This window comes from Ictidomys tridecemlineatus, chromosome 16, assembly GCF_052094955.1.
Source record: "Ictidomys tridecemlineatus isolate mIctTri1 chromosome 16, mIctTri1.hap1, whole genome shotgun sequence".
NCBI classification, from domain to species: domain Eukaryota; kingdom Metazoa; phylum Chordata; class Mammalia; order Rodentia; family Sciuridae; genus Ictidomys; species Ictidomys tridecemlineatus.
Genome location: NC_135492.1, coordinates 35,888,191 through 35,916,133, shown reverse-complemented (window position 1 = coordinate 35,916,133; position 27,943 = coordinate 35,888,191). Strand labels below are relative to the sequence as shown.

The 27,943-nt window shown below is 42.1% G+C and overlaps 1 protein-coding gene across 1 annotated transcript; it reads left to right on the top strand.

Moving 5' to 3' along the window:
• The first annotated feature begins 732 nt into the window (after positions 1-732).
• LOC101968204 (uncharacterized) lies at positions 733-27,943 on the top strand. Its single transcript, XM_078033860.1, has 3 exons — positions 733-891; positions 18,844-18,970; positions 24,089-27,943. The coding sequence occupies exons 1-3, from the start codon at positions 889-891 to the stop codon at positions 26,839-26,841; spliced, it is 2,883 nt and encodes a 960-aa protein (XP_077889986.1). The 5' UTR covers positions 733-888; the 3' UTR covers positions 26,842-27,943.

The following is a 27,943-nucleotide window of genomic DNA, read 5'->3' as shown; positions in this document are numbered from 1 at the left end:
TAAAAAAAAAAAAATGAAAAAAGAAGATAAAAAATTAAAAAAAAATGAGAATTTTTAAGAGAGATCATAGAGAGATAGTATTGACACAATACCTTTATTTTATGTGCTTATTTTTTTATGTGGTGCTGAGGATCGAACCCAGGGCTCTACTAGAAAATTTTAAATTATCTTATGCCTTACGAATTGTTTTCCATTGGACATTGTTGCCATTTATTATTATTATTATTAATTAGTTTTACTGACATGGTTGCTTTAGAGAGTTGCTTCCCAGTTCAAGGTTCAATGTGTCTCCCAAGAAGACCAGAGAACAGAATAGTTAAATGAAAATTTTTACAGCAATTTTCATTTTTTTTTTAATTTTATGAATAACCTATTAGATAGAATCCATAGATTGAAAGGACCCACATATGCAAGGTTCAAGCCAATGTCCTGCTGGGAGGAAATCGTGACTTAAAATAGCAGCAGCCTGAGGCTCTGGGGTGCAATTCCCAGGCCTCAAAAGAAAAAAGAAAAGGAAAAAAATAAAAAAAATAAAAAGCCAGCTGCAGCCCAACCCTGCCATGCCGGCCTCCTTCTTGCCTGGAGCGGATATCACCCTCCTGTCACTCAAAAAGGAGCCTCGCTGGGCTCAGGCTGGGGAGAACGATGACTGACGGACGCCCTGTCCAATCAGAAGCCCCCGTGCTGAGCGCTGTCCAATCCTGAGCGCAGCCAGCGAGCAGCGGGGGCGGGCTTCCGCGCGCTGGGCCCGGGGCCTTCCTCCGCGAGTCCGCCATTCCTGCCGCTGGGCTCCGGGCTTCCCTCCGTGCGCCCAGGACCCCCCGGGTGGCCTCTGCCGTGCGGAGGCCGAAGCTCCCCAGGGCAGGCTTGGCTGTAGGGCACCAGGAGATGGTGAGTGGGCAGTGGCACCTGGAGCCTGCACGGGGAGGCTCGGGAGGGAGGCCGTCCGGCGGGAGCGGCTGTGGCGGGAAGCCGACCCCGACCCCGGGCGGCTCTCTGCGGCCGCAGGCCTGAGCCCCTCGGGGACAGCGCCTCTCAGTCCCCCCCTGGCCAGCCGGGTGGGGAGCGTGACCGTGGCGGAGACCCCTCGCGGCCTCCCCATCCCCCGGGGCGGCCTCAGGCAGGTGAGCGCGGCTGCTCGGCCTCGTCCCGGGCTGCGGTGATTGACAGGTGGGAAGAGCCTGCGCGGGCCGCCTCCCAACGCGGGTTTTCCTGCAAGAGGGGGCGGCTGTGGGGCACAGGGTCCTCGGTGAGTCCTAAGCGAGGCACTTTTCAGTTTTACTTCCTTTGTTTTCTTTTCTTTTTTTTTTGGGGGGGGGGGGCTGGAGGGTGCTTTATCCCTGAGCCACATCCCTGGGATCTTCCCCCCCCCCTTTTTTTTTTAAATTTTATTAGAGACAGAGTGCAGCTAAGTTGCAGCGATTGGCCTTGTGATGGTTTGATGCACACCGACATCCATTGCCTATTGCAATTCAGGGTCTCATTTGGACCTGCCCAAGCTTCACCTGTATGGATTTTTGTTTAATCTTGTGATTATCGTAATCGGAAAGTTTCACCATAGATATGTGTCAGGGGATGATCGCGACTTCTTTTTCCTCTTAACCCTTGAAAGGTTTCTGGGCTAAATTTACACATATTTAACTCGGTGGAGGAATCATTCAAAATAGACTGATTTTTTTTTCCTTCTCATTAGTGCATCAGAGCAATGCATAAATATTCAGCCTCATTTTCTGGTTGAATCCTATAAGCATGGAATATCGTTTGCTGCACTTCAGCATGCAGTCCATCTCTTTTCTCTCTCTCCTCCTATCTTCCTCTGTCTTCTATTTATTTAGAGTTTTTAAAACTACTGCTTTAGGGGCTGGGGTGGTGGCTCAGTGGCAGTGCGCCTGCCTAGCTTGAGTGAGGTACTGGGTTCGATTCTCAGCACCGCATACAAAGAAATAAAATAAAGGTCCACCAACAACTAAAAAATATTAAAAAAAAAAACTACTGCTTTATAGATGCACCTAGAGATAAACATCACTGTGATGTAGTCATATATGTGCATAGATTTAAAAAAAATTTTTTTTTAGTTGTCAATGGACCTTTTATTTATTTATTTATTTATCTCTGTGCTGGCCCCTAGTGACCAGTCTCCCCACAGTTCATTATTCATCACTTCCAAAGGCACCTTCTCTTGGACCAGCCCTGGGTTGCACGTGTCTGGATGGGTCCTGCCGTGTTCCTACGTGTCACTGTGGTCAGATGCGCTGCAACTTCAGTGTGTCCCTGTTTCTGTGGGGGAGTATCATGGATCTTTATTAGCATCTACAGTTTCCACTGACACATAATAATCACCTCATCTCCCTCTTGGGTTTACGAGGATAAATTTGTTTCATGTCTTCGTCAATACTAATTCTGTCTAGGGTGGGATTTCACGTAACATTTCTCTGATTTCTAAAGAGGTTGAATTTTTTTTTTTTTTTTTTTTTTTATGATGATGACTGAATACTTCCACCGTCTCCTGTATAAATTGGCCGTTTGTTTCTGGCCTGCATTTCCTTGGTGATTTCTGGTTTCAAAGATGAGAAAAGAGATCCTAAGAGGCAGGTGGGGTTTGAGTTGAGGGGAAAAAAAAAATGGATTTACTTTTGATGAGATTAAAAAAAAAATCATTTCCCTTTTTTTTCTTCTCCTGGGTTATGTACTGTAGGTTTCTTGTCTGTTCTACTTTTTTGGAGGTTATTTCAAGTGGGATTCTAGTTCATATTTATTTTTACAAATAGTTAACTATTTCTTTTTTTTTTTTTCAATATCTTGTAAGCCCTTTAGATGATTTTCTTCCTTGGGTCAGACTCGGACTCTGGGCCTGGGATGTGATGTTTTCTGTAATCTCCAAGTGTTTGCCCCCATTTGGAGTCTGCCTGGAGTCTTCTCTAGACACTCTCTTCAATATGGGGGAGAAACTACCATTTCTCCAGACGGACCTCCCCTATACCAGGAGCAAACCAGCCCCTGTGGATCTTTGAAAGTCCACGAGTTCTGTCTCGGAGTGGTTCTGTGTGTGCTGAGGAGATGCCATTTGACGTCAGGACACCTGTGTTCTCTCATCTCCGCCATGGGGATAGTTTTGGAGGACACAGGTGCTGTCACAGGAGCCTACTAATACCTGTTTGCTGTGGCCCCCAGCTAAGGCACAGCTGGAGACACCAGGCAGATACTCATTGTTTAAGCACCACCTGCCACTCAATGGATTTTCTTTCAAAATCTTGTAATGACCTTGACACGGCAGCCCCCCACCCCATGTCATCCATGGTTACAGATATAAAGGTTAAGTTCTCCTTGTCTGAATTCCAGATTCCAGTTCTTGGGTGATTCAAGGTGGTGCAACTAACTGGGTGATTCTCCTTGCCCTGCTTTTACTCTGTGTCCCCAATAAGAGTTCTCTGCTTTTAGAGGCAGAAAGGAATATATATAATACATAGTACGTCATACATAGTATAGAATATATAGTATGTCATACATAGTATATAATACACAGGATATAATACATAGTATATGATACATAGTACATAATACATAGTCATAATGCATAGGACATAATGCATAGTATAAATTCATAGTACATAATACATAGTACATAACACATAGTATATAATACATAGTACGTAATACATAATACGTAATACATAGTATAGAATATATAGTATGTAATGCATAGTATATAATACACAGGTTATAATGCATAGTATATAATACATAGTACATAATGCTTTGTACATAATATATAGTACATAATGGATAATACATAATGCATAGTACATAATGCATAGTATAAATTCATAGTACATAATACATGTATTATATGCTATGTACATAATACATAGCATATAATACATAGTACATAATACATAGTACATAATGCATAGTATAAATACATAGTGTATAATACATGTACATATACATAGTACATAATGCTTTTTACATAATGCATAGTACATAATGCATAATATAAATACATAGTACATAATGCATAATACATAATGCATAGTACATAATACATAGTACATGATGCTTTGTACATAATGCATAGTACATAATGCATAGTACATAATACATGTACATAATACATAGTACACAATGCATAGTACATAATGCATGTACATAGTGCATAGTACATAATAAATGTACATAATACATAGTACATAATACATGTACATGATACATAGTACATAATGCATAGTACATAATACATGTACATGATACATAGTACATAATGCATAGTACATAATACATGTACATGATACATAGTACATATGCATAGTACATAATGCATAGTGCATAGTGCATAGCACATAGTGCATAGTACATAATGCATAGTGCATAATGCATAGTATAAATACATAGTACATAATACATGTACATAATACATAGTGCATAATGCATAGTACATAATGCATAGTACATAGTGCATAGCACATAGTGCATAGTACATAATGCATAGTGCATAATGCATAGTATAAATACATAGTACATAATACATGTACATAATACATAGTACATAATGCATAGTACATAATGCATAGTATAAATACATAGTACATCTACATAATATGTAGTACATAATGCGTAGTACATAGTGCGTAGTACATAGTGCATAGTACATAATGCATAGTACATAATGCATAGTACATAATGCATAGTACGTAATACATAGTACATAATACATAGTACATAATACATAGTACATAATACATGTACATAATGCATAGTACATAATACATAGTAAATAATACATGTACATAATGCATAGTACATAATGCATAGTATAAATACTTAGTACATAATGCATAGTATATAATGCATAGTATAAATACATCATACATAATACATAGTACATAATACATAGTATATAATACATCATACATAATACATAGTACATAATATATAGTATATAATACATAGTACATAATACATAATACATAGTATATAATTCATAGTGTATATACATAGTATATAGTACATACACATGTACTGTGTTTATGTATGTGTGTGCATAGTACATGTATAGTATGTACAGTACATATGCACTATCGTATGTGTATATATGCACATGCACATATAGCACGTATTATATACGTATACTACATGCACTATATATATAGACGATAGTGTATATATACAAAAACTATACATATATGAATGATACACAGTACTGCATATGCACGCACATAGAAATCCTGCTGTTTGGAATATGTATTGCTAACCAACTCCTAAAATAGTAAGAAAAGGTGTGTGCGTCCTGTGGTGTGGTGGAGGTATTTGGGCTTTCCATTTAAACCCAATTCATTTTATTATTTGTTATTGGTTTACTTTGGGGGAATCAGGGAATGAACCCAGGGGGTGCTTAACTACTCAGTAACACCCCCAGCCCTTTTTCTTATTTTATTTGGAGACAGGGTCTCAGCTAAAGTTGCTTAGGGCCTCGCTGTGGCTGAGGCTGGCTTTGAACTCGTGTTTGTCCTGCCTCAGTGTCCCCCGGAACCACTGGGGGTTTCAGGCATGTGTCACCACAGCTGGGGATACCTGCTTAGTAATTGAAGGGGCTTTGGTCACGGAGGAAGGAAATGTCACAGACTGGCCATTAGGTCCAAGGCCAAATTACAGAATGAGGAGTTTAACGCGTTTAAGTGATGGTCTCGGAGCTGTGGGTAGATCTGAAGACATGGGCCCCGCCATCTTCTTGTCCTGCTGTCTCAGACCTGGAATGAAAGGGACCAGCATTTGGTGGGGGAAACCAACTTCTGGAAACTTTCTGGCTAGAGCTCCCTGTTCCCACCCAGGGCAGTGTCTCTGCTGTACCTTGGACCAGAGTGGCTCTGCCTTTGACTTGGCCACTGGGGGACCTGGCCGTTCCCATCACTCACATCTTGGTGTCCATTAGTCTTCTTGTGTGTGTGTCTGTCTGTCTGTCTGAGAGAGAGATTTTTTTCCCTTCCTGGTGAGTATACAGCAGTCTCTGCTGGCTCGGATTTTACCTTCCTTAAACAGTATGGCTCGGTCCTCACATGTGAATTCATTTACATATTTATTTGTCATTTCAGTGTGTCTTCCTCTGTGAAATCTTTTTTTTGAAACTTCTCATCCGTGTTGTACTCTGCTGGGACGTCTTTCCCACCCTCCCCCAAAGAAATGGACAGTACTTTGAATATTCTGCACTATCAGCACTTTATTAGAAGTGTCAACTAAAAACATCTCCCACTCCAGATCTGGTCTTCGAACATGGGACACACAGTGACTCAAGATGACAGTAGAAGGTTTTTTTTTTAGTTTTTCCATTTTTGGCACCAGGGATTGAACTCAGGAGCTCTTGACCCCTGAGCCCCATCCCCAGCCCTATTTTGTACTTTATTGAGAGACAGGGCCTCGCTGAGTTGCTTAGGGCCTCCCCATGGCTGAGGCTGGCTTGGGACTCACGATCCTCCTGCCTCAGCCTCCCTAGGGGCTGGGATGACTGGTGTGCACCACTGGGCAGAGGACAAAGTAGGATTCACAGAGGCAAAGCCCTGGAGATTTACATGGTGCAATCTTGGAAAGAGGAAGTCATAGAATCCAAACCTGGAGTGCTTCTGAACCCCAGAGATTGCAGGTAAATGCCAGAGCCCACTCACCTGGTGATGGGATCAGCAGGGTCCGCTCACAGGATGGAGGTCACAGTAACAGGGGTGATCTGGTCGACCTGCACCTGGGAGAGTTTCCCAGAACCTGGTTAAAGGCAGAGCTCGATCCTGCTACCTGAACAGGGCTTTGTCCCCTGCTCTGCTTCTGTGTCCGACTCTGTCCACGGAGCATCTTAGGTTTGCTGATCTCTGAATTTTCTCAGTATTGGAGGCAGTGTCCTGTGCAGCTCTGTCTTCACCCCAGTGTTTTGGATCCCATCCCCTGTCTTGCGTAGGATGCCCCACCTTTCTTCCTTCCATTGTCCTTGGGGGCCGCCTTTTCTGAAATTCTAGCAAATTCGGTGAGCAAGGATAGGCTCAAGCAATTCTATGTGTGATTTTTTTTCCCCCCCAGTTGGCAAAGTGAAATGTTTTTTTTTTTTTCCTCCCTGCAATTAAATTTATTTACATGCAGTGCTAAGAATCAAACCCAGTGCCTAAAGGACCTTCCCCCATTGGCCTTAGACCACCTGTCATCATTCACACCTTAACAAACATCCTGAACTAAACACAGCACGGTTTCTATTTGCATTGATCCACCCTGATCTACCTAAGGGGGGATTTGATGCTCACATCAATTTCCTGATGATGCTTCTTGTAGTTTTGGAAGTTGTTGATTTATTTTTGGAGATTGGGTTACTTCCTCAATTTGGAGATTGGGTTACTTCCCCAGTTCTACCTCCTCCTAGATTGAGAGCAGAAAGGTTTGCTGCCTCCTGTGTCTGTCATCCTTTGGGGACGTGTGTTTGTGGCAGCTTGTTGTCTGGGTTTGTGACTTGTGGGGACTAAGGTTGGCTGAGGATCTCACCAATATTTTTGCCTTGGTCACGGTAAAGGGGCGTTGGAAATTGCTTCTCTCTCTTCCTGTCTCCTCTGTGTGTGTGTTTTTTTTTTTCCAAATGAGGCATGAGATAGAAGTATCTCTGAAGTGCATATTTTCAAGGTAGGAATTCATTCATAAGCTATTAGAAGCTGCAAGTGAGCTCAGAAAAGTAACGAGATTTGAGATCCGTCGGTGGTTTCTGTAGGTGAGAAAATAAAAGACTCAGAATGAAATTAAAAACAATCTTAGTGACAATCATATCAAAAGCAGAATACTTAGGAATCATTCTTAGAAAGTTGTGGAAACCTGAACGCATGAATGTTTATACATTTGTGTGCATACAAATATGTATATATTTATATAATAACTACATATAAATAATATATATTGAAATCTAGAGCACGTGGCTTCTTTTTAGAAGATCTAACAACATCCCTAAGTCCCATACTTACTTTTGAGGGCTTTACCTTTGTCACAGAAGACACACGAGAATGTAAGGTGTGCAGTGGGCGTACTTTTCAAAGGTGATCACGGGCAGGACTTGGTCAGCAAGTCTCCCACCCCATCTGCCCACCCACAAACACCTCACCCCTTCCACCTCACTTGCATTCGACCACCCAAGTCCACACCAAGTGCTCAAGATGCAGCTTGCTTGCAGAGAATGTGCATGTCAGGGGCCCTCTGGGGTATACAAATATGTATATATTTATATAATAACTCTATAGAAATAATACATGTCTATAATTTACCTATATATGTTATAGATGTAATCTGTATTCATTGTTTTATATGCAGGGTGGTTTTTTTGATGGACATTCACGTTGTTTTCAGGAAATGGCGATTGTGGAGAGGGCTGCAGTGAACTTGGGAGTGCAGATAGCCCTAAAGATGGATTTCATTTCCTTTCATGGTGGTCATGGTCACTGTGGGTGGTCAGCCTGAGGGCAGTGAGGTGTGCCTAGAAAGTTGGTATAGACCACCTCTGGTGTGTCTTGAGTGTGTTTCCAGAGGGGAGTCAGGAGGCAGGGGGAAGAGCACACACACATTTATGCATTCTATCAATTCTGTTTTTCTTAAGGACCCTGGCTAATCTAGGCATATGCTCAGAAACATATCTGAGTCATATGGTATTTCTAGTTTTAATTTCTTGAAAAACCCATATATTTTTAAAAAATATTTTATTTATTTTTACTTATTTTTATTTTTTAATTTTTATTGTTGGTTGTTCAAAACATTACATAGTTCTTGACATATCATATTTCACACTTTGATTCAAGTGGGTTATGAACTCCCATTTTTACCCCGTGTACAGATTGCAGAATCATATCAGTTATACTTCCATTGATTTACATATTGCCATACTCGTGTCTGTTGTATTCTGCTGCCTTTCCTATCCTCTACTATCCCCCCTCCCCTCCCCTCCCCTCCCCTCCCCTCCCCTCCCCTCTTCTCTCTCTACCCGCTCTACTGTAATTCATTTCTTCCCCTTGTATTTTTTTCCCTTTCCCCTCACTTCCTCTTATGTGTAATTTTGTATAACCCTGAGGGTCTCCTTCCATTTCCATGCAATTTCCCTTCTCTCTCCCTTTCCCTCCCCCCCATCCCTGTTTAATGTTAATCTTCTTCTCATGCTCTTCCTCCCTGCTCTGTTCTTAATTACTCTCCTTATATCAAAGAAGACATTTGGCATTTGTTTTTTAGGGATTGGCTAGCTTCACTTAGCATAATCTGCTCTAATGCCATCCATTTCCCTGCAAATTCTATGATTTTGTCATTTTTTAGTGCAGAGTAATACTCCATTGTGTGTAAATGCCACATTTTTTTTTTATCCATTCGTCTATTGAAGGGCATCTGGGTTGGTTCCACAGTCTTGCTATTGTGAATTGTGCTGCTATGAACATCCATGTAGTAAAATTGTTGATATACCTTTATTTATTTAAAAAAATTTTTTTTTGTTAGTTTTAGGTGGACACAATATCTTTATTCTAGTTTTATGTGGTGCTGAGGATCGAACCCAGTGTCTCATGCATGCTAGGTGAGCGCTCTACCACTGAACCCCAGCCCAATAGATTTTATTTTATTTATTAATTTATCTATATGTGGTGCTGAGATTTGAACCCAGGGCCTCACATATGCTAGGCAAGCTTTCTACCATTGAGCCCCAGCCCCAACCCAATAGACCTTTATTTTATTTATTAACTTATGTATATGCGGTGCTGAGATTTGAACCCGGGCCTCACACATGCTAGGCAAGTGCTCTACCATTCAACCACAACCCCAGACCCCTCATATTGTTTTTCATGATGTCTCTACTAGCCTATATGTCTAGCCAGAGTGTCCAAATATTTTCTGAAATAGAATTGTTTTTTCCAGTAGTTTCAAAACAACAAAAAGATTACCTGCTCAATGCAGCACATGCTGTGTCTCAGGTATTTGGGAGGTTATTTTGGGAGAATCTCTTGAGCCCATGAGAGGTTCAACATAGAGGTCCATCTAAAAATATAATAAGATGTTCAGGAGTAAATTTCCCCAAACAAGTGAAAAAGTTACATGATGAAAATTACATGACACATTTTAAAAATTAAAGATCTGAAAAAAGACGAGAAATCGAATGTTCCTGGATTTGGAAGTCAAGACGCCAATCATTTCCATATTGATTTAAAATTCCAACGCAGTCACTATCAGGATCTCCGCCTGTTTCTTTATGGAAATTGACAGTCTGATTCTGAAATTCACAAGGAGTCAATCACAAGGGCCCCCAAGCAATCTTGAATGGAAAAAAAAAAAAAAAAAGCAAACTTGCAGGACTCATGCTTCTTCTGTATTCCAAACTTGCCATAAATCCACAGTAATCAAGAGAGGATGGTACTGGCAGAAGGACAGAAATGTGGGATGATGGAATAGGACCAATAAACCCATTTGTAAACTAACTTGAATGAATAGTTTCCGAACACGTGGTGCTGGAATATCAGATCTCTACATGCAAATAATTAACTTGGAGCCCCGTTCCATTCCATATACACGAGCTCAAAATGGGCCAAAGACCGAAATTAAGGAAATAATACTATAAAACTCAAAGGAAGTATAAACTCAATTTCAGAGGATATGGAGACAGAGCGGGTCGGCGATTCTGGTCTCTCCATTACACCTAAAGGAGTCAGTGATCTGAGAGGTGAGTGAGTGACAAAATGAAAGGGAGGTGTTCTGGGAATGTGGTGAGACCTGGGAGAATTGAAGTTCCTGAGATGAACCCCAAGTTTGCCCTGTGGTTGGTTGGTGGTGTGGGCTCTGCAGGCAGACAGATCTGGGTTTGAATTTCTAACCCTGCCCTTGAAGAGCACTGTGGTCTTGGACAAGTCAATGACTTCTGTGAGCCTCAGTTTCCTGGTTGGTCCAGTGGGGATGGTAATAATAATTTTTATCCTACTATATAGGATAAAAATTAAATGGGGGGTATGTGAACGGCTGACTGTCCTGGCTGATGCACTCAGCAATACATTGTCGTATGTATTAAATGTGATTGTTTCTGGTTATAAGGGTTTTGGTACATCCCCTTCTACCCACGTTCTTCTATCATAATATGCCTTTGTTGATTTGATGCCTCATTAAATTTTAAGTTCCTTGAGGTTCCATGTTCTCAGCACCTAGCAAGATGTCTCGCACCCTCGTACTCTCCAAGAACCAGAGCACGTTTACTTAATCAGTAAATCAGGCAGCCAGCCATTAGGCAATTCAGTTTTGTAAAAAAAAAAAGTTTGAAGACGGTCACACTCAAATATGCATAAAATAAAAAGTATAAAAGCAAAAATCACTGTGTCTAGGCCATGGGTATAACTATCAAATTTGCGCTTTAATATGAATGTACACTAAAAATGAAGAAGAAAAATTAACATTTTTTTTTAAAGGTGGATGTGTTAGGAGTGGTTTGTAAATAGTGCTCCTGCTGTGTGTCTGTCTCAGGGCACTGAATGTGTGGGTATCACCACTGTCACCTCTCTCAACCCTGGTGACACACAGGCTTGATGAATCTTGGCTGAGCTCCTGGATTACTATATTCCACTTTGATCTTCCACTTTGGAGAGAGAAAGCTTGCCTGTCTCGGTGCCAAGGATCATTTTGTCATAAGCCACCCAGGCATGGGCACACTAGTTTTACATTCTCCTTGGATGTGGCTCAAGTGGTCACGCGCTCGCCTGGCATGTGCCGGCCGCTGGGTTCGATCCTCAGCACCACATAAAAATAAAATAAAGATGTTGTGTCCACTGAAAACTGAAAAATAAATATTAAAAAAATTCTCTCTTAAAAAATTGAAAGAATAAAATAAAACGAGCCTTATAAAATTCATATGGATGCAGTTATTTCCACATTACAAATTAATACTTTTTTTTCAGGCCATTCAGTGTCTTACATTTCATTAAATCAGAGAATGTTAATATAATCTAGTATAAACATGTTAATGTTAGGTTAAATATTTATATCTTATGAATAGCAAGCTAGGGAATCTTCAGAAGTCAAAAGGAGAATGAGGCAGGCTGGGGCTGAGGCTGGGGCTGAGGCTGGGGCTGAGGCTGAGGCTGAGGCTGAGGCTGGGGCTGAGGCTGGGGCTGAGGCTGGGGCTGGGGCTGGGGCTGAGGCTGGGGTTGAGACTGGGGCTGAGGCTGGGGCTGGGGCTGAGGCTGGGGCTGAGGCTGGTGCTGAGGCTGGAGTTGAGGCTGGGGCTGGTGCTGAGGCTGGAGTTGAGGCTGGGGCTGAGGCTGGGGCTGGGGCTGGGGCTGAGGCTGGGGCTGGTGCTGAGGCTGGAGTTGGGGCTGGGGCTGAGGCTGAGGCTGAGGCTGAGGCTGGAGTTGAGGCTGGGGCTGAGGCTGGGGTTGAGCCTGGGGCTGGTGCTGAGGCTGGGGTTGAGGCTGGGGCTGAGGCTGAGACTGGTGCTGAGGCTGGAGTTGAGGCTGGAGTTGAGCCTAGGGCTCGGGCTGAGGCTAGGGCTGGGGCTGAGGCTGGTGCTGAGGCTGGGGCTGGGGCTGGGGCTGGGGCTGGGGCTGAGGCTGAGGCTGAGGCTGGAGTTGAGGCTGGGGCTGGGACTGGGGCTGGGGCTGAGGCTGGGGCTGAAGCTAGAGTTGAGGCTGGGGTTGAGCCTGGGGCTGGTGCTGAGGCTGGAGTTGAGGCTGGGGCTGGGGCTGGGGCTGGGGCTGAGGCTGAGACTGAGGCTGAGGCTGGTGCTGAGGCTGGAGTTTAGGCTGGGCCTGGGGCTGGAGTTGAGGCTGGGGCTGGGGCTGGAGTTGAGGCTGGGGCTGGGGCTGAGGCTGAGGCTGAGGCTGAGGCTGAGGCTGGTGCTGAGGCTGGAGTTGAGGCTGGTGCTGAGGCTGGAGTTGAGGCTGGGGCTGAGGCTGGTGCTGAGGCTGGAGTTGAGGCTGGGACTGGGACTGGGGCTGGGGCTGAGGCTGGGGCTCAGTTGCAGAGTGCTTGCCTAGCATGCTTGAGGTACTGGTTCAATCCTCAGCCCCACATATAAAAATAATATTCTTTTCTTTGGTCAGTCAGAACTGTTGTCCGAGAAAGTAGTTTGGGCTGATGTTTTTAGTAGCAAAGCCTCAGCTTTTCAAGTCTGATCCATGATTTTGGGGTATCCCGCTGTCCACTGGCCGTTGTTGCTGGACTGGCTTCTATCAGTGAAGTGATCCCCGTCTGGCCCAGTGTCAAGCAAATCCAACTTGCTGAAGCCCCCAGCTCTCTGAGCAGGTTCTGGTCTCTTATCCCATGCTGGCATCGGGTCGCTTGATGTGAGGCAGACCTGGTTTCTCTCTGTTGACATTTGGATAGCCTGGACTCTCCCTGCCCTCCCTGTGGCCAGCTGACATCTGTCCTTCTGGTGATGAGGACCAGCACTTGATGAGGAAGTTAATCTGTTGACCTGAGTGTGTTTCTCAACCATATAGTAAGTAACTCACAAGTGGCAGCCACCTCCCAGAGGCAGGAGTGCGTGGTTAAGTCTTTTGACAATTAGGCTACTTGTCACAGTATGTCTCCAGTGTTTGTAGGGGAACTTGAAGGGCTGTGCCTTCCTTAGACACCTTGGTGTGAGCCCCAAGTTCCAGGGCGGATGCTGTGTGAGGCTTCCTAACTTCTCTGAGACAGCTTGGCGACCTGGGGTACAAGTAAATTATGTCACATCTGTTCATTTTCAGGCTGCAGATGGGCATTTAGCTATCTGTCCAAAATTAGGGACCCCAAAATGGCAGAAGCATGACATTTCTAGGGGCCCACGTGACATTCCGTTGTTCCTGACTTCTTTAAGGCTCTTGACCTTCTGCTTTTGATAATGATTTCAAAATTCATGCTCATTGGATAATCAGGAATCCCACATGGGGGACTTTATTTATTTATTTATTTAACAAACCTGAGCTTTTTTTTAAAAAAAAATTATTTTGATTTGTTATACATGACAGCAGAATGCGTTACAATTCATAGAACACATACAGAGCACAAATTTTCATATCTCTTATGTACACAAAGAATATTCCCACCATTCGCGTCTTCATACATGTACTTAGGGTATGATGTCCACCTCATTCCACCATCTTTTACAAACCAGAGCCTTCTTACGGGACACCTGGTGTCCACTTGAGGCCAGGGGTTTTACTGCAGGAGTAATGAGAGCATTCTTGGTTCTTGGCTGTGAGCCGTCATTTACATATTGCAAAATGGTTCCTTTGTTCAGTCATGACTCCCACAGTTATCCCTTTTGCTAGCCTGTCATTAACCAAAGTAAAAAAAAAAAAAAAATTGAAGTCCCTGACGTAAGACAGCCCAGCAGGACTGAAGTCCTGTCCCTCAGAGACCGCATTCTTCATCTGTGTGGCCAGCAGGGACAGCTCAGTGCTGAAAGGCCCCTGGGTAAAATCTCCAGAACCATGAAAAAAACTCAAATATAAGACCAGAGAGTCCTTTACCATGAAGCCAGTGTGGACTTGGAAGGGACGAGGAACAGAGTGTGTGTTGGCTCAGGCTGAGGGGGTTGAACTTCATGAGGCAGGCGTGAGGGAGGTAGATCGAAGCCATGTTTGGTTAGCAGATATTCGGATCTGACAACTGATGGGAAAAACCTGTTCAGTTCATTGTTTCTGAAGGAAACAGAATGGGAGTTTGCAGTTTATAGGGAGTTGATGAAAATTACAGTCAATACCTTGGGCCTTGTAACCTGCATCCCAATTGGGCGAAATGCTGCAATTTTGAGCCCAAAACTTACAACATCTCTACAAGCCAGTGGCAAAATGGAATTATTGGATGACCCATGGTTAGGGAATTGGCTGGTGTTGGCAAATTCACATGCTTGTGATTACAAGTGGTGGTTGGGGGGAGAAGAGAGAGAGATGAGCGGTCGGTACCTTAAAGTAGGTGTAGCTATGTGTTTGTTCACTGGTGAGAATTGTGACCCTGGGAGAGGAAGAATGTCACATTGGGTAAAAGGAATCCGGGGAGTGGGGACCTCACAGATTTTTTTTTTTTTTTCCTGAGCTGCTCAGAACTTTCTTCTGACTGTTTAGGAATTAACCACGGGGAACTCTGGCTTCACAGTGAGAGGACTCCCCAAGTTGGGCATGTATTTATTTGTTGAGAGCCACAGTTTAGTCGGAATGACGCCTGGCATTTTGCTAGAGGGAATGGTTGAAAGGTGACCCTGCTCTGGGGAATAGGGTGGCTCCGCTTGGGATTAGGGTGGATCCTCCTGGGAATAGGGCGGCCCCAGGATTAGGGCGGATCCTGAGTAGGGCACCCACTACTTTGGAGTTCCTGTTGAGTTCTTGAGGGGGTGGGTTCTGAGCACGCAGAGCCCGGTGGAGGGAGTGTATTCCCAGGAAGTGTGTGTAGAGTGCCCGGGAGAGTTGCTGTTTGAACCTACAAGGCTTTGTGGCGGCTCGGTTATTTTATGCCCAGCCAGACGGTGGAATTTATTCTCACCAGTTTCCTTGTGGACTACGAATCCAACAGGCTACTCACTGAATTTGTTTTTCTAGTGCCTTTTGTAAAATCTTGGTGCCATCTAATTCCAGTTTGCCCAGGTACTTAAATTTCTAACTTTATATGATGTGATTTCTTTCCTAAGCAAATCTAGGCTGCAACAGTGAGTTCACATAGGATGCTAAAGGTCAACCCCAGATGGACACAACTGTGTTTGCTGAAACTTACTTTTAAAAAACTGGCGTATGAACCTGTGGACTTGGTACTTCCTGTGGGACATCCTGTTTCCCAAACAGGACTCAGTTCCGAAGTTCAGTGTTCAAAAAGATCTCTGTTCATCCCAAACAAACCCCAAAACTCTCCTCTGCCTCCCAGCCCAAACCCAACAACTAATTATCCAGCTAATCTTTCCCAAGAAGATTTTTACGACTACACTTTTAATTTTTTTTTTTCAAAGCGTACCACACGTACCATGTCAGGCTTACTGTTGACCATGCCACCAAATCTTTGAGGCCAAACAAAGAAAATGTCTCCAATCAACATCAAATAAGAGCCGCTCTCTGGTGGGGTGAGTGGTGGTGGTGGTGGTGGATGACCCAGAATGCCCAGACCCTTCCTGCGACTGACCCTGAGAAAGGGAATCCATACAAGGTCTGAGCTGGCATTGGGATGAAGATGATGCTTGGTGGGAGCAGCTGCCTCTGGGTGAGAGCAGAGACCCTCAGAAGCCATGAGATGCAGATCATCCCATGGCAGAAGAGTCCTCGGGCTCCATCCCAGCCTCTGGAGATGTGAACCGAAAAGTTCTGATTCCAGGGAATGAACTTGAGTTATTCTCATAGAAGAAACTGGAGTTCTTTGTTGCAACACAAGCTTCTGTGAACCACGCTTCTTGCCACCAAAATGAACCATGCAACAAATCTGTGGATTCTGTCGTCCTAAAAAATGGAAGAAAAGGGCTGGGGGCCGGGGCTCGGTGGTAGAGCACTTCTCACCTTGCATGTGGGAGGCACTGGGTTTGGTTCTCAGCGATGCATGTAAATAAATAAATAAATAAAATAAAGGTCCATCAACAACTAAAAAATATATTAAAAAAAAAAAATGAAAGACAAGCCAACAGGAAATACCAAGCAGTCTGATGAAGTGTCTGGGGTGCCGTGCTCATGGGAGTAGATCATGACGAGTTCCCATCTCTTTTACCTTGGTACTTGTTTTGGAGGGTGCCATCAGTTTTCTTGAGATGCCCTTTAAATGGGAAAATCATTTCACCCAGGTCACCTCAGGGCCTGTTTTTGAACTTCATTGAGCAAATGTCTGCCTTCTGACATCTTCAGAGGAATGAATTGTCCGTAGACCATCAGCCCCCTACTCACTCTTCCCAGAGGATAGATAAATGATGAGAGCGGGAATTTGGGAAAAGTTGGTTATTTGGAGGCTTAGCCAAATCTCCCATTATCCATTTGGTCTACACACGTAACCTCTTGGGACATGAATATGTGCCGCAGTCTGGCTGGGCACAGAATAACTGGGAGGTCACAAGCCACTTGTAGGTTCAAACAGGAACGACTTTATTGCCCAAACCCCACGGGAACTCTCTAGAACTCTCCGGAAACTCCGCGAGAACCAACGGGAACTCAAAAGTAGTGGGCATCCGAGGTAGCAGGAGCCGCCTTATTGCTGGACAGCAGAGGTTTACATACACAACTGAATACACAGCTTGCCCCAATCCAGCATCATCCAGTTACAGCAATCAGTCACCATCCCAATAATTATACACAGCTTAACTTAGTCAACATCGTCCCAGTGGCTCGCTGGCGTCACTTCTCAACCACTCCTTCTGGCAAAATGCCAGGCACCATCCCGACTTGGCTGTGGCTCTCAACAAATATGTCCCTCGTGGTCTCCATCTCACAGAGACAGATACTTGGTGGCTCACAAATTGGGTACTGGTGCCGAGAGGGAAATGCAGAGTCATTCTTGTCCCTGGATTTCCTTCAAGGAAAACTCACAGCTGTGAGGGTGGACCAGAGTCCACAGTGTCCTTCAGTAAGTCAAACTAGGGGTGGGAGAATGTCCATGGTGCCGAGGTATCTTGACTTTCCCCTTGGGATTTGTGTGTCTGTTACACAGGTCACACTGCTGTTCCATAGGTGTGTCACCTTGAGAACACTTGTTTACCTAAGTGCTAATGTCATGGGGCAGATGGCTCAGAAAACATACCAAGTCCATTTTGCCCCAATTGGTGAGTCTTTAGCTGGCCAACCAGCCACTGCTCTTCGCAGGACCCATAACTGTCTCTGCAAGGTGTTCCTGAGCCTCTCAGGGACTTTAAAGGCAAAAGCCACATCCAGGTTGAGGGGTACAGAAGCTGATTGGGCGGTCAGCGAGACAATGCAACGGATACATTGGTATTTCCCACAGGACTTTCCAGGTTGTCATAGCAACAAGCAAGCAATGACCCTCGTTGAGCACAAGTTATTAGAGAATGGTTACTAACAACATCTAGACAGTCTCTGACAAGGTACATTGCCCAAGAAACATGGGAACCAAAGAGAACAATTTTACACTCTTTTAAGAATTGTCATCTTTCGTTGCCAAACGTGCTGTGCTCAGCAACTCCTGATAGGCACAGATGCGGGTGTCCCCATGGGAGAAGCATTTCTCACAAGTTTGTTGGGTCCTTGCCCATATAGCCTGTCCCAAAACATTAAATGTATTTTCTTAGTAGGATTTCAAACCTAAGAAAATATGCACAAAGCAACCAGATTCCGGGGGAAGGAGGTGGAAGGTGGCCTTACATTAGATGACTTAAATGTTGCTACTTGCTACTTTAATGGAAATAAAAATTCCCTTAAAATAGCTGAACTCAAATTCATCAATAAGTTTTTCCGTCAGTGTCCAGTCGTTTCTCTTGTACCACTGTCCTCGAGTCCCTAGAGAGCTTGCCACATGTTTCGAAAATCAGGTGCCATCCCAGAACTACCAAGTCTATGTTTTAGTAATATCTCTCAGTTTGTGGTCGCAGAATTAAAATTCGAGAAGCATCCTTCTTACCATTCCCTTTTCATCTGATAAACATACAAATGTCTCTTATAAAACACAAAATGAATGAAGATGGATGCTCTTGGGTGGATGCCTTAATTTCACATTTTATCAAGTGCAGCAGCTGCCACCCCTTTTGGAAATATGTCGCTCTCCTTCGGTTGGATAATAGACTGTTTTATAAAAGCGACTCACTGAATAATGAAGTCACCTATCTATATGAGAGTCACTTCTACTGTCCTTTCTGCTTCCCTCCCACTGTAAGCTGTGTCAACGATCACGTGGTCAGCGTGCTGTTTATTTGCCCTGTTCTTATTTCAGGAACATTTGACGTTCAGGGATGTGGCCATTGACTTCTCTGAAGAGGAGTGGGAGTGTCTGCAGCCTGCTCAGCGGACCTTATACCAAGATGTGATGTCCGAGAACTACCACAACCTGGTCTTCCTAGGTGAGCCTTCAGGATTTCTAGTTATCAGTATCTAGTTTCCTTCCTTTGCAGAATAGTTATGGAGGAGCTTTTGCTCTGTATGAATGAGTTTAAGATTCTCGCTTTCAAGAAAGACATTTGGACAGCTTGTGATTTGTAATGTCAGTGACATCTCCACTAATCTTTCCTCTCTCCCTTTCTTCAGATGATCTAGATCCTTCATTTTAGATTACTGGTATATGTAGTGACAGTGACACAAGGTGTCATGGTCTACAAGTCACAGTCCAATTTCTTCCCTTTACTTTGATTTGATTCCTTTACTCTGATACTTGGAAATAGATCTCAGGATCTGTACATTAAAATTTCTTCCTAAAAATTGTAATGGGTTTGTTTGCAAAAGTATGTTTTTTAGAATTTCTATTACATATAATATTATATATATATATTATTTACTATATATAAATCATATATTATATATAAGTCATATATGTTACATATCGTATAGATATTATAAATAGTACGTGTTATAGTTACATATAAATTATGTTTATGACTTATAAATATATATTAGTTACATATGGTAAGTAGAAATGCTAGAAAAATATTGTCCAGATGTTACATATGGTAAGTAGAAATGCTAGGAAATTATTTTCCAGATATATGATATATACATATGTATATATGTGTGCTGCAGTCTGGCTGGGCACAATTCACGAGCCACTTATCAAGCAGAAACGAACTTTATTTTTAGAACACACGCTGCACAGGAGCTCTTCAGGAATTCCCTCAGAGCCCAACTGCCACCATCGGTTTCCCACAAGCCTCTCAACCCCCCCCACTCCTCCTGCTCTTGAGGCCAATTGGCTGGGTCATGTGGGCGGAGCCAAAAAAAGTCCCCCAATGAGCAGCTCTGTGGTCTGAAAGGGCGGGGAAACAGCCCAATGAGCATCACCGCAGAGGAGCCAATCAGCTGGCAGCTGGAAGTTTGCTGGGGCTGCTGTGAGCCAATCATCAGCTGGCAGCTGAAAGTTTTCTGGGGCCCCTTTGGCTGTGGCTCTCAACATATGTGTGTGTGTGTGTGTATCTGCACAGTTCTAGAATATAAACATCAGTAGGTATAAGAATTCCAACAGATAGTCATTATTTTATTTTTCAATCACTAAATCTTAATGTCGCTAAGCCAAAACGGAACACCTTTCTCAGGAGCAAAGGAAGGAGCCCTGGATTTGCGGAGACAAGGAGGAGTAGCCATATATACCCACGTGGTTGGAAATGGAGGAGACGGAGGACTCAGTTGGGGGTTGCATTGGTTAAGGAGGAAGTCAGATTTGAAACTGTTGGTTGAGAAGTAAGCATGCAACAGAAATGATTTTCCAGAAGCTTAGGTTGATTTTTCTTGCTATCATAGGACACATACAGCTGTATGTTTATCATGCTTTCAAATTCTTAAAATCTGTCCCTTCAGGGGTGTTCTCCTACTTTCAAGTTAGCAGCCAAAACACTTCTCTTTGGTTGTGACGGTCAGCATATGACAGCTTTTCCATTACCTGGGGGGTCTCTAGGGAATGTGCACGTTTCTGAAGACGTCTAGCCAAGCCGTTGTAGTATATTAATATCCCAAAGCTGTTTCTGTCATATGATCTCTGTGTTTATTCATTAAAATTTTCCTTACCAGAGTTCTTTATGAATTCTTAGGATGGATTTTCTGTGAATTTGTTCTGCCATGAGATGCATATCAGTGATTGATAATGGCTGATCTTTGAGGATACACAGTCACAGGTGGAAATTGTGGTTACGTAAAAGGGTGTGTAAAATCATGCATCTGTGGTTATTCAGAATTTTTTGTGGTGAATTTCACTTTTCCTTTTTTGTTTCTTGTGTTTTATAGAGGACGTTTTCTCACATCCGTTAATAACATTTTTGTCTTTCACCTGCATTTTATAATTAGGTGGCAGTTTCCATTCTTTGACAAATTAGGGCAGTGCAAGTTGAACTTAAGATATGCATTATCTTTGAATATAAAATTATACATGTTTGTATTTGTTTGTATAAAGATTACACTTGGCTTTTTTTTTGGAGGGGTGGGTTGCCTGTTTTGTTTTTATTTTGTTTGTTTATTTATTTATTTATAATTCAATCTATGTAGCTACATCCCTAGTTTCTTTTAATTTTTATTTGGAGAGATGTTTTCACTAAGTTGCTGAGGAAGACCTTGAATTTGCAATTCTCCTGCCTCAGAATTCCTGTAGCTGGGATTACAGTCATGCTCGTCATCTGTATGTGGACACATCTGTTATTAAGTTTAGGACAAAGACCATAGCATTTTATTTTTTTAAGCATTTATTTATTTATTTATTTAGTTGTAGGTGGACACAATACCTTTAGTTATTTTATTTTTTTTTTTTAAATTTTAACATTTATTTATTTTTTCTTAGTTCTCGGCGGACACAACGTCTTTGTTGGTATGTGGTGCTGCTGAGGATCGAACCCGGGCCTCACGCATGTTAGGCGAGCGCACTACCGCTTGAGCCACATCCCCAGCCCCCCCTTTAGTTAATTTTTATGTGGTGCTAGGGTTCAAACTCAGTGCCTCACGCATGCTAGGCGAGCGCTTTTCCTCTGATCCACAACCCCAGCCCAAGACCATAACATTTTAAAGGTAGCTTTCAAAAATATTGCAATTTTGTTTATTTTTTACATATTGTTTGAATTTTAATGCTCATCAAAATTACACAATATAAAACAATAGTATCTTAAATATTTTGAGTATACTGTTCAGTAATATTAATTCAAGTTGTTATGCAAAATCCCTAGAAAGTTTTTATCTCACAAAGCAAACATACAATTATGAAAACAAGCTCCATGTCTGTCTCTCCCCATCACAAACAGCAATCTCCTTCCTGCTCAGATAATCTCTCAAGTTTAGATCTCATAAGTAGAATTTTGCAGTATTTATCTTCTTGTTGGTTACTTATTTAAGTTAACAAAGTGTACTTAAGATTTATCTTTATATAGATTTTGCAAAATACCTTACCTTTATTGATTTGAAAAAACATACCTTAGTTCCTAGCCACCAAACTTTCTCATTGGCTCATTTACTTGTGATTCCTTGGGTGCAGCCTCCCACGGCGCTGGGGTTGTGCTGTGAACCACCTCTCCTGACAACCTCACACGCTGTTTCATAAAGAATTCTTCATGTGCACAATATCAGCTTTTTTTTTCCTTTAAAAAATTTTGTTTGATTTTAATTCAGTTTTCTGCATTTTTTTTTTAACCAAAATTCTTGAAAAAAGTTAATTAGTGCTCTTTGGTCTTTGGGTCATGCATAACTTTGCTACTATTCAATTTCTAATGTTTGATTTTTGGTCTTTATGTGCTGTGCTGTTTTTTAATTGATTGGTGGGTAGAAAACCAGCCAACAGAAGATTGATATAGTCCTTTGGGAAACAGTAAGGAAGTTACTAAATAAATCAAAAAGAGGCCAAACACAGTGTAAACACACTTGCTTGTAAACACAGCTGATGTGCACGTGGATTTCAGGTTTGAGGCATCACAGCAACTTAGTGGCACCACATCTCAAATTGACCAATTTTCAGAAGGCTGGTGTTGAAGCTCTGGTACAGCACCATTGGGCTTAATCCCAAGCACCACATAAAAAAAAACCAATAGTAGAAAGATGTGATCCAGAATATGTATCCAAAAGAGATTAGATTAGGATGTTGAAGAGATGTTTCCACGACTGTGTTCAGTGCAAGCATTTTTCACAGTAGTCTAGGCACAGACTCAAACTATGTCCCTATCAGTGGTCGAATAAGTACAAATTTGGCATTGATATACAATCAGTTACTATTTAGCCTTATTTAAAATATGGAATCAATACACAATTAATTTCTCTTCTTACTTATAAAAAGAGATGTCCTGTTATGTAAGGTGATATGGGATGAATATGCAGGACTTTGCATAAAATGAAATAAGGCAAACACAGAAAATCAGTGGCAGCAGCATCTGACTCTCAGTGGGAATTCAGAAATGCAGAGAGTAAAATGGTGGCTACGAGGTACGATATTTTGTGGAATGTAGGGGGACTGTTGGTTGAAGTCTGCAAAATTTTATTTTAATGGACATAAGAAAGTCAAGAGTATCATATGGTGAGCGTAATGTATTGTATTCTGGATAAATGCTAGTAGAATAAATGCAATTTTTTAGCACTAAAATGTTAATTATATGGAATAATGCAAGTGTTATTTCACTAGATTCAATTATTTACTATGTATATGTACTTTGAAATGCCATGATATACTCAGTAAATGTATAAAATTTAATTTGTAAATGAAGTAAATCAGTAAATGACAAAAATTTAAAAACATAGTAAAAGCAAGTCATTTGTCTTGATCTCTGGGAGTTGTCTTCATTTAGATAACACTGCCAGAGTGTTATCACGTGTGTATTGTGTGTATTTTTCCCATTAAAAAAATTTGTTTAGGGTCTAGGGCTGTGGCTCAGTGGTAGAGCACTTGCCCTTGCACATATGTGGCACTGGGTTTGATCCTCAGCACCATATAAAAATTAAAAAAAAAGTCTTTGTTTTGTTTATTTAAGATTGGTTTATATCTCTTCTTAAGAGCCCATAGACTGTATCCCTGTTAAATATCTGTGGTGTTATAATCCAAAATCTATCTCTGACCTCTAGGTCTCTGTGTCTTGGTAGAGAGAAACTAGTTTTTAGACAGTCCCCAAGAAAATCAAAATGTTCACCTGTATTTCCCATTTCCCATTGTCTACTGACAGAGAAGGGAGTTGGGTAGATTTTTCCTCAGTGCGCAATGCTGTATTGTGGAGGGGAAAAGGCAGAGGTTGAGAAAACCAGCACAGGTTGCTTCCCTATCCTGTATTGCTCTCCTTAGTAACATACTCATTCTGGATACTGTCAACTCTCAGACGTTTGTGGTAGTTCTCCCAAAGTCATTTTTTCTGTACATTTTTATTTAGTTTTTATATTTCTGGAGAAATGAAGACCTTAGGTTTATTATTCTGCTACCCTGCTGATGGACTAACTTTGCTTTAATTATGTACGATGTTTGCAAAATACATTCATTCCTGTCTCATTGGTAAAATAATTCTTCTTCTCATTTATTTCAGCCATGACCTCTCAACATATCCACCAGTTTTCACCAGAGCACGGCATAAAAGATTTATTTAAAAAAGTGATAAAGAGAAGATACGGAAATTGTGACCTTGACTATTTACAACCAAGAAAATTATGGGAAAATGGGAGTGAGAGTGACGGTCTGAAATCATATTATAATGGTCAAAGCCAATTAGTAGCGACTGTCCATAATAAAAATTTCACTGTCAACGGACATCAAGAACATTTGATATCTCAGAAAAGAATTCAGCTCATGCCTGTTGCTTTTGAGGAGTTGTATGTTTCCAGTGTACTGCCAACCCAATTTTTGAAGCATACAGTTCCTCTGAAAGGAAATTTGGAAAATTTAAGAAGAGATCTTGTCTATGCTTCAGTTTATAACTTGGCCAATTTCAAATATAGTGTTGATTTAAACTTTCAGTCAATGATTTCTCTAGCAAAGAAATATAAAAGTGAAGGACAGATTTCTAAAAAAGAGCACTTTGATCATTCCTTTTCAAAATGTCCATTATTCTGCAATCAAACAATAATTTCTTCTTGTGCCCAAACTTACAATTATAACAATTGTGGGGATATCCACCCTTACCCATTCTTCCTTAATCAAAATTCGGATGTTGATTTCTGGAATGTCTGCTACATAGGCAATGAAACCAGTCACACCCTAGCCCAGGTGTCTAACCTAAGTAATTACCAGTATGTTTATATTGGTGAGAAAAAATATGAAAGTAGTGAAATTCTTAAAAACATGAGCATTGGTTGCAATCCCAGAAATCCTCAGTGTACCCATTTTGCAAAGAGCCTGTACCACAATGGCAAATGTGAGAAACTCTTTCACCAATCCTCTGGGCTTATGACCCATCCAAGAATTCATAGTGAACAAAGGCCTTACAAACATGAGGAAGGTGGAAGTGTGTTCACTCATCCGGCCAGTCTTAGTCAATATGAGAGAATTCCCATTGGAAGAGAGCCCTGCAGATTCAAAGAGTGTAGCAAACCATGGGATTGCTCCACCCTGTCCACACACCTCAGATACTTTACAAGTGACAACTATGACTACCGAGAAGGTGGCAAAACCTTTAACCCAGAATTACCCCCCGTCAAGCATCAGAGAATTCATGGTATAGAAAAGCTCCCCAAGTGGAAAGAATGTGGCAAATCTCTTAGCACTTGCTCTGTCCTTTCTAAGCACCTGAGATGGCACGGCAGTAACAAGACCTTCAGATGCAAAGAGTATGGCAGACCTTTTACTCAAAGATCACATTTTACACAACACCAGGGAATTCATACCGGAGAGAGAGCCCTCGAATGTAACTGTGCCAAAGCCTTCGATAATGCTTCGACCCTATCTCAAAACCAAAGGAATCTCGTGAGGGAGAAGCCCTACAAATGTAAAGCACATGGCAACCTTTTCAGTAAACTCCCCAAACTCAGTCCACATCCGAGTGTTCATACTAGAGGAAAACCCTACAAATGTGAAGAATGTGGCAAAGCTTTTATCCGAAGGTCCTACCTTACTCAACACCAGAGGGTTCATACTGGAGAGAAGCCCTACACGTGTAAAGAATGTGGCAAGGCTTTCAAACAAAGATCGCACCTTGCTCAACACCAGAGAAGTCACACCGGAGAGAAGCCCTACACCTGTCAGCAATGTGGCAAAGCTTTTAGTCAGAGATCCTACATTACTCGACATGAGAGGGTTCATACGGGAGAGAAGCCCTACAAGTGTAAAGAATGCGGCAAAGCTTTTAATCGGGGATCAAACCTTATTCGACATGAGAGAATCCATACTGGAGAGAAGCCCTACAAGTGTACAGAGTGTAGCAAAACCTTTAAGGATCTTTCATCCCTTACCAAACACCAGATAATCCATACTGGAGAGAAGCCCTACAAATGTAAAGAATGTGGCAAAGCTTTTAATCAAAGATCCTCACTAACTCAACACCAGAGGATTCATACTGGAGAAAAGCCCTACATGTGTGAAAAATGCGGCAAAGCTTTTAATCAGAGATCCACGCTGACCCAACATCAGATCATTCACAGTGTAGAGCAGCCCTACAAATGTGAAGAATGCGGCAAAGCCTTTCCGTATTCTTCCAGCCTTACCAAACACCAGCGGATGCATACGGAAGAGAAGCCCTACCAATGCGAAGAGTGCGGCAAAGCGTTCCCATATTCCTCCAGCCTTTCCCAACACCAGAGAATTCACAGCGAAGAGAAGCCCTACAAATGTGAAGAGTGCGGCAAGACGTTTCCGTATTCTTCCAGCCTTAACAAACACCAGAGGAGTCATACTGGAGAAAAACTCTGCGAATGCGAAGAGTGCGGCAAAGCCTTCCCTTATTCCTCAAGCCTTACCAAACACCACAGGATACACACTGACGAGAAGCCGTGCAGATGTGAAGAGTGTGGCAAAGCTTTTCCGTATCCCTCCAGCCTTACCAAACACCAGATGGTTCACACAGAAGAGAAGCCCTACAGATGTGAAGAGTGCGGCAAAGCTTTCCCATATTCTTCCAGCCTTTCCCAACATCAGATGGTTCACACGAAAGAGAAGCCCTACAGATGTGAAGAGTGTGACAAAGCTTTCCCATATTCTTCCAGCCTTACCAAACACCAGCGAGTTCATACTGGAGAAAAGTTCTGCAAATCTGAACATTGTGTTAAAGCACTTGAGGAAGATCCTACTCTTATCCCAAACAAGAGGGACCATAGCAGAGGGAAACTATACAAAGGTGGAAACATGTGACTGTCTTCGACAGTTGTCCCCACCTGACTTAGCACTTGGGAATTCATATTTTGGAGATATAGTGCCAGTGTAAAGGATGCGGCAAAGCTGTTAATAATTGATCAGATGTTACTAGAAACTGGAGAACTCAGAGTGCATGAAACTCTATAAACATTTAAGTAATGTGCCCAAGTCTTTATTCAGATTTTGAAATTCCTTCAGTATCAAAAACTTGATACCTGAGCCAGGCACAGTGTCACACGCCTATAATCCCAGTGACTCAGGAGGCTGAGGTAGGAGGATCGTGAGTTCAAAGCCAGCCTCAGCAACTTAGCGAGACACTTGGAGCTCAATGAGACCTTGCCTCTCAATAAAATATAAGAAAGGGCTGGGGATGGGGCTCAGTGGTTAAGCACCCCTGGGTTCAATCCCCGGTACCAAAAGAAACAAACCTGATACCTGACGTGAATGTGGAAAGAGTCATCGAAAATACATGCCTTAAATAACAACAAAGTATTTGTAATGAAGAAAAACCTTGACAAATGTAAAAAGTTTAGCAATACCCTTATCTCTTCCTCATATCTTGATTTATATGAGAATTGCAAATGGAGCTAAGTCATATGAGTATAGAAAATGGGACATTATCTTTGCATAAAATTTATTTAAAGTTATTAGCTCATGTGTAGAAATTTAAAAATCATCCTAACTATCATAGGATGATGCAGAAAACATAAAAGATATAAATTTGTTATAAGTCAAGATTACTACATATCCACATTGTTTTTTAAACCTGGGAGAACATAATTCCCACAGATTTCACAGGAACAAGAAAACTTGTTTCTGAGAGATTTCTCTTTTTTAAGAAAAATTTTAAGTTGTAGATGGACATAACACCTTTATTTTGTTTATTTACTTTTATGTGGTGCTGAGGATCGAATCCAGTGTGTCACACATGCTGGGCAAGTGCTCTACTGCTGAGCTATAGCCCCAGCCCCAGAGATTTTAATCTGTTGTGTTGTTGTTGTTGTTATTGTCGTTGAAACTATGATATGGACTTTGAAATACTTTGTTCACATTATATATGCTTTTTTTTTTTTACCAAATAAAAGTATTAATGTGCTAA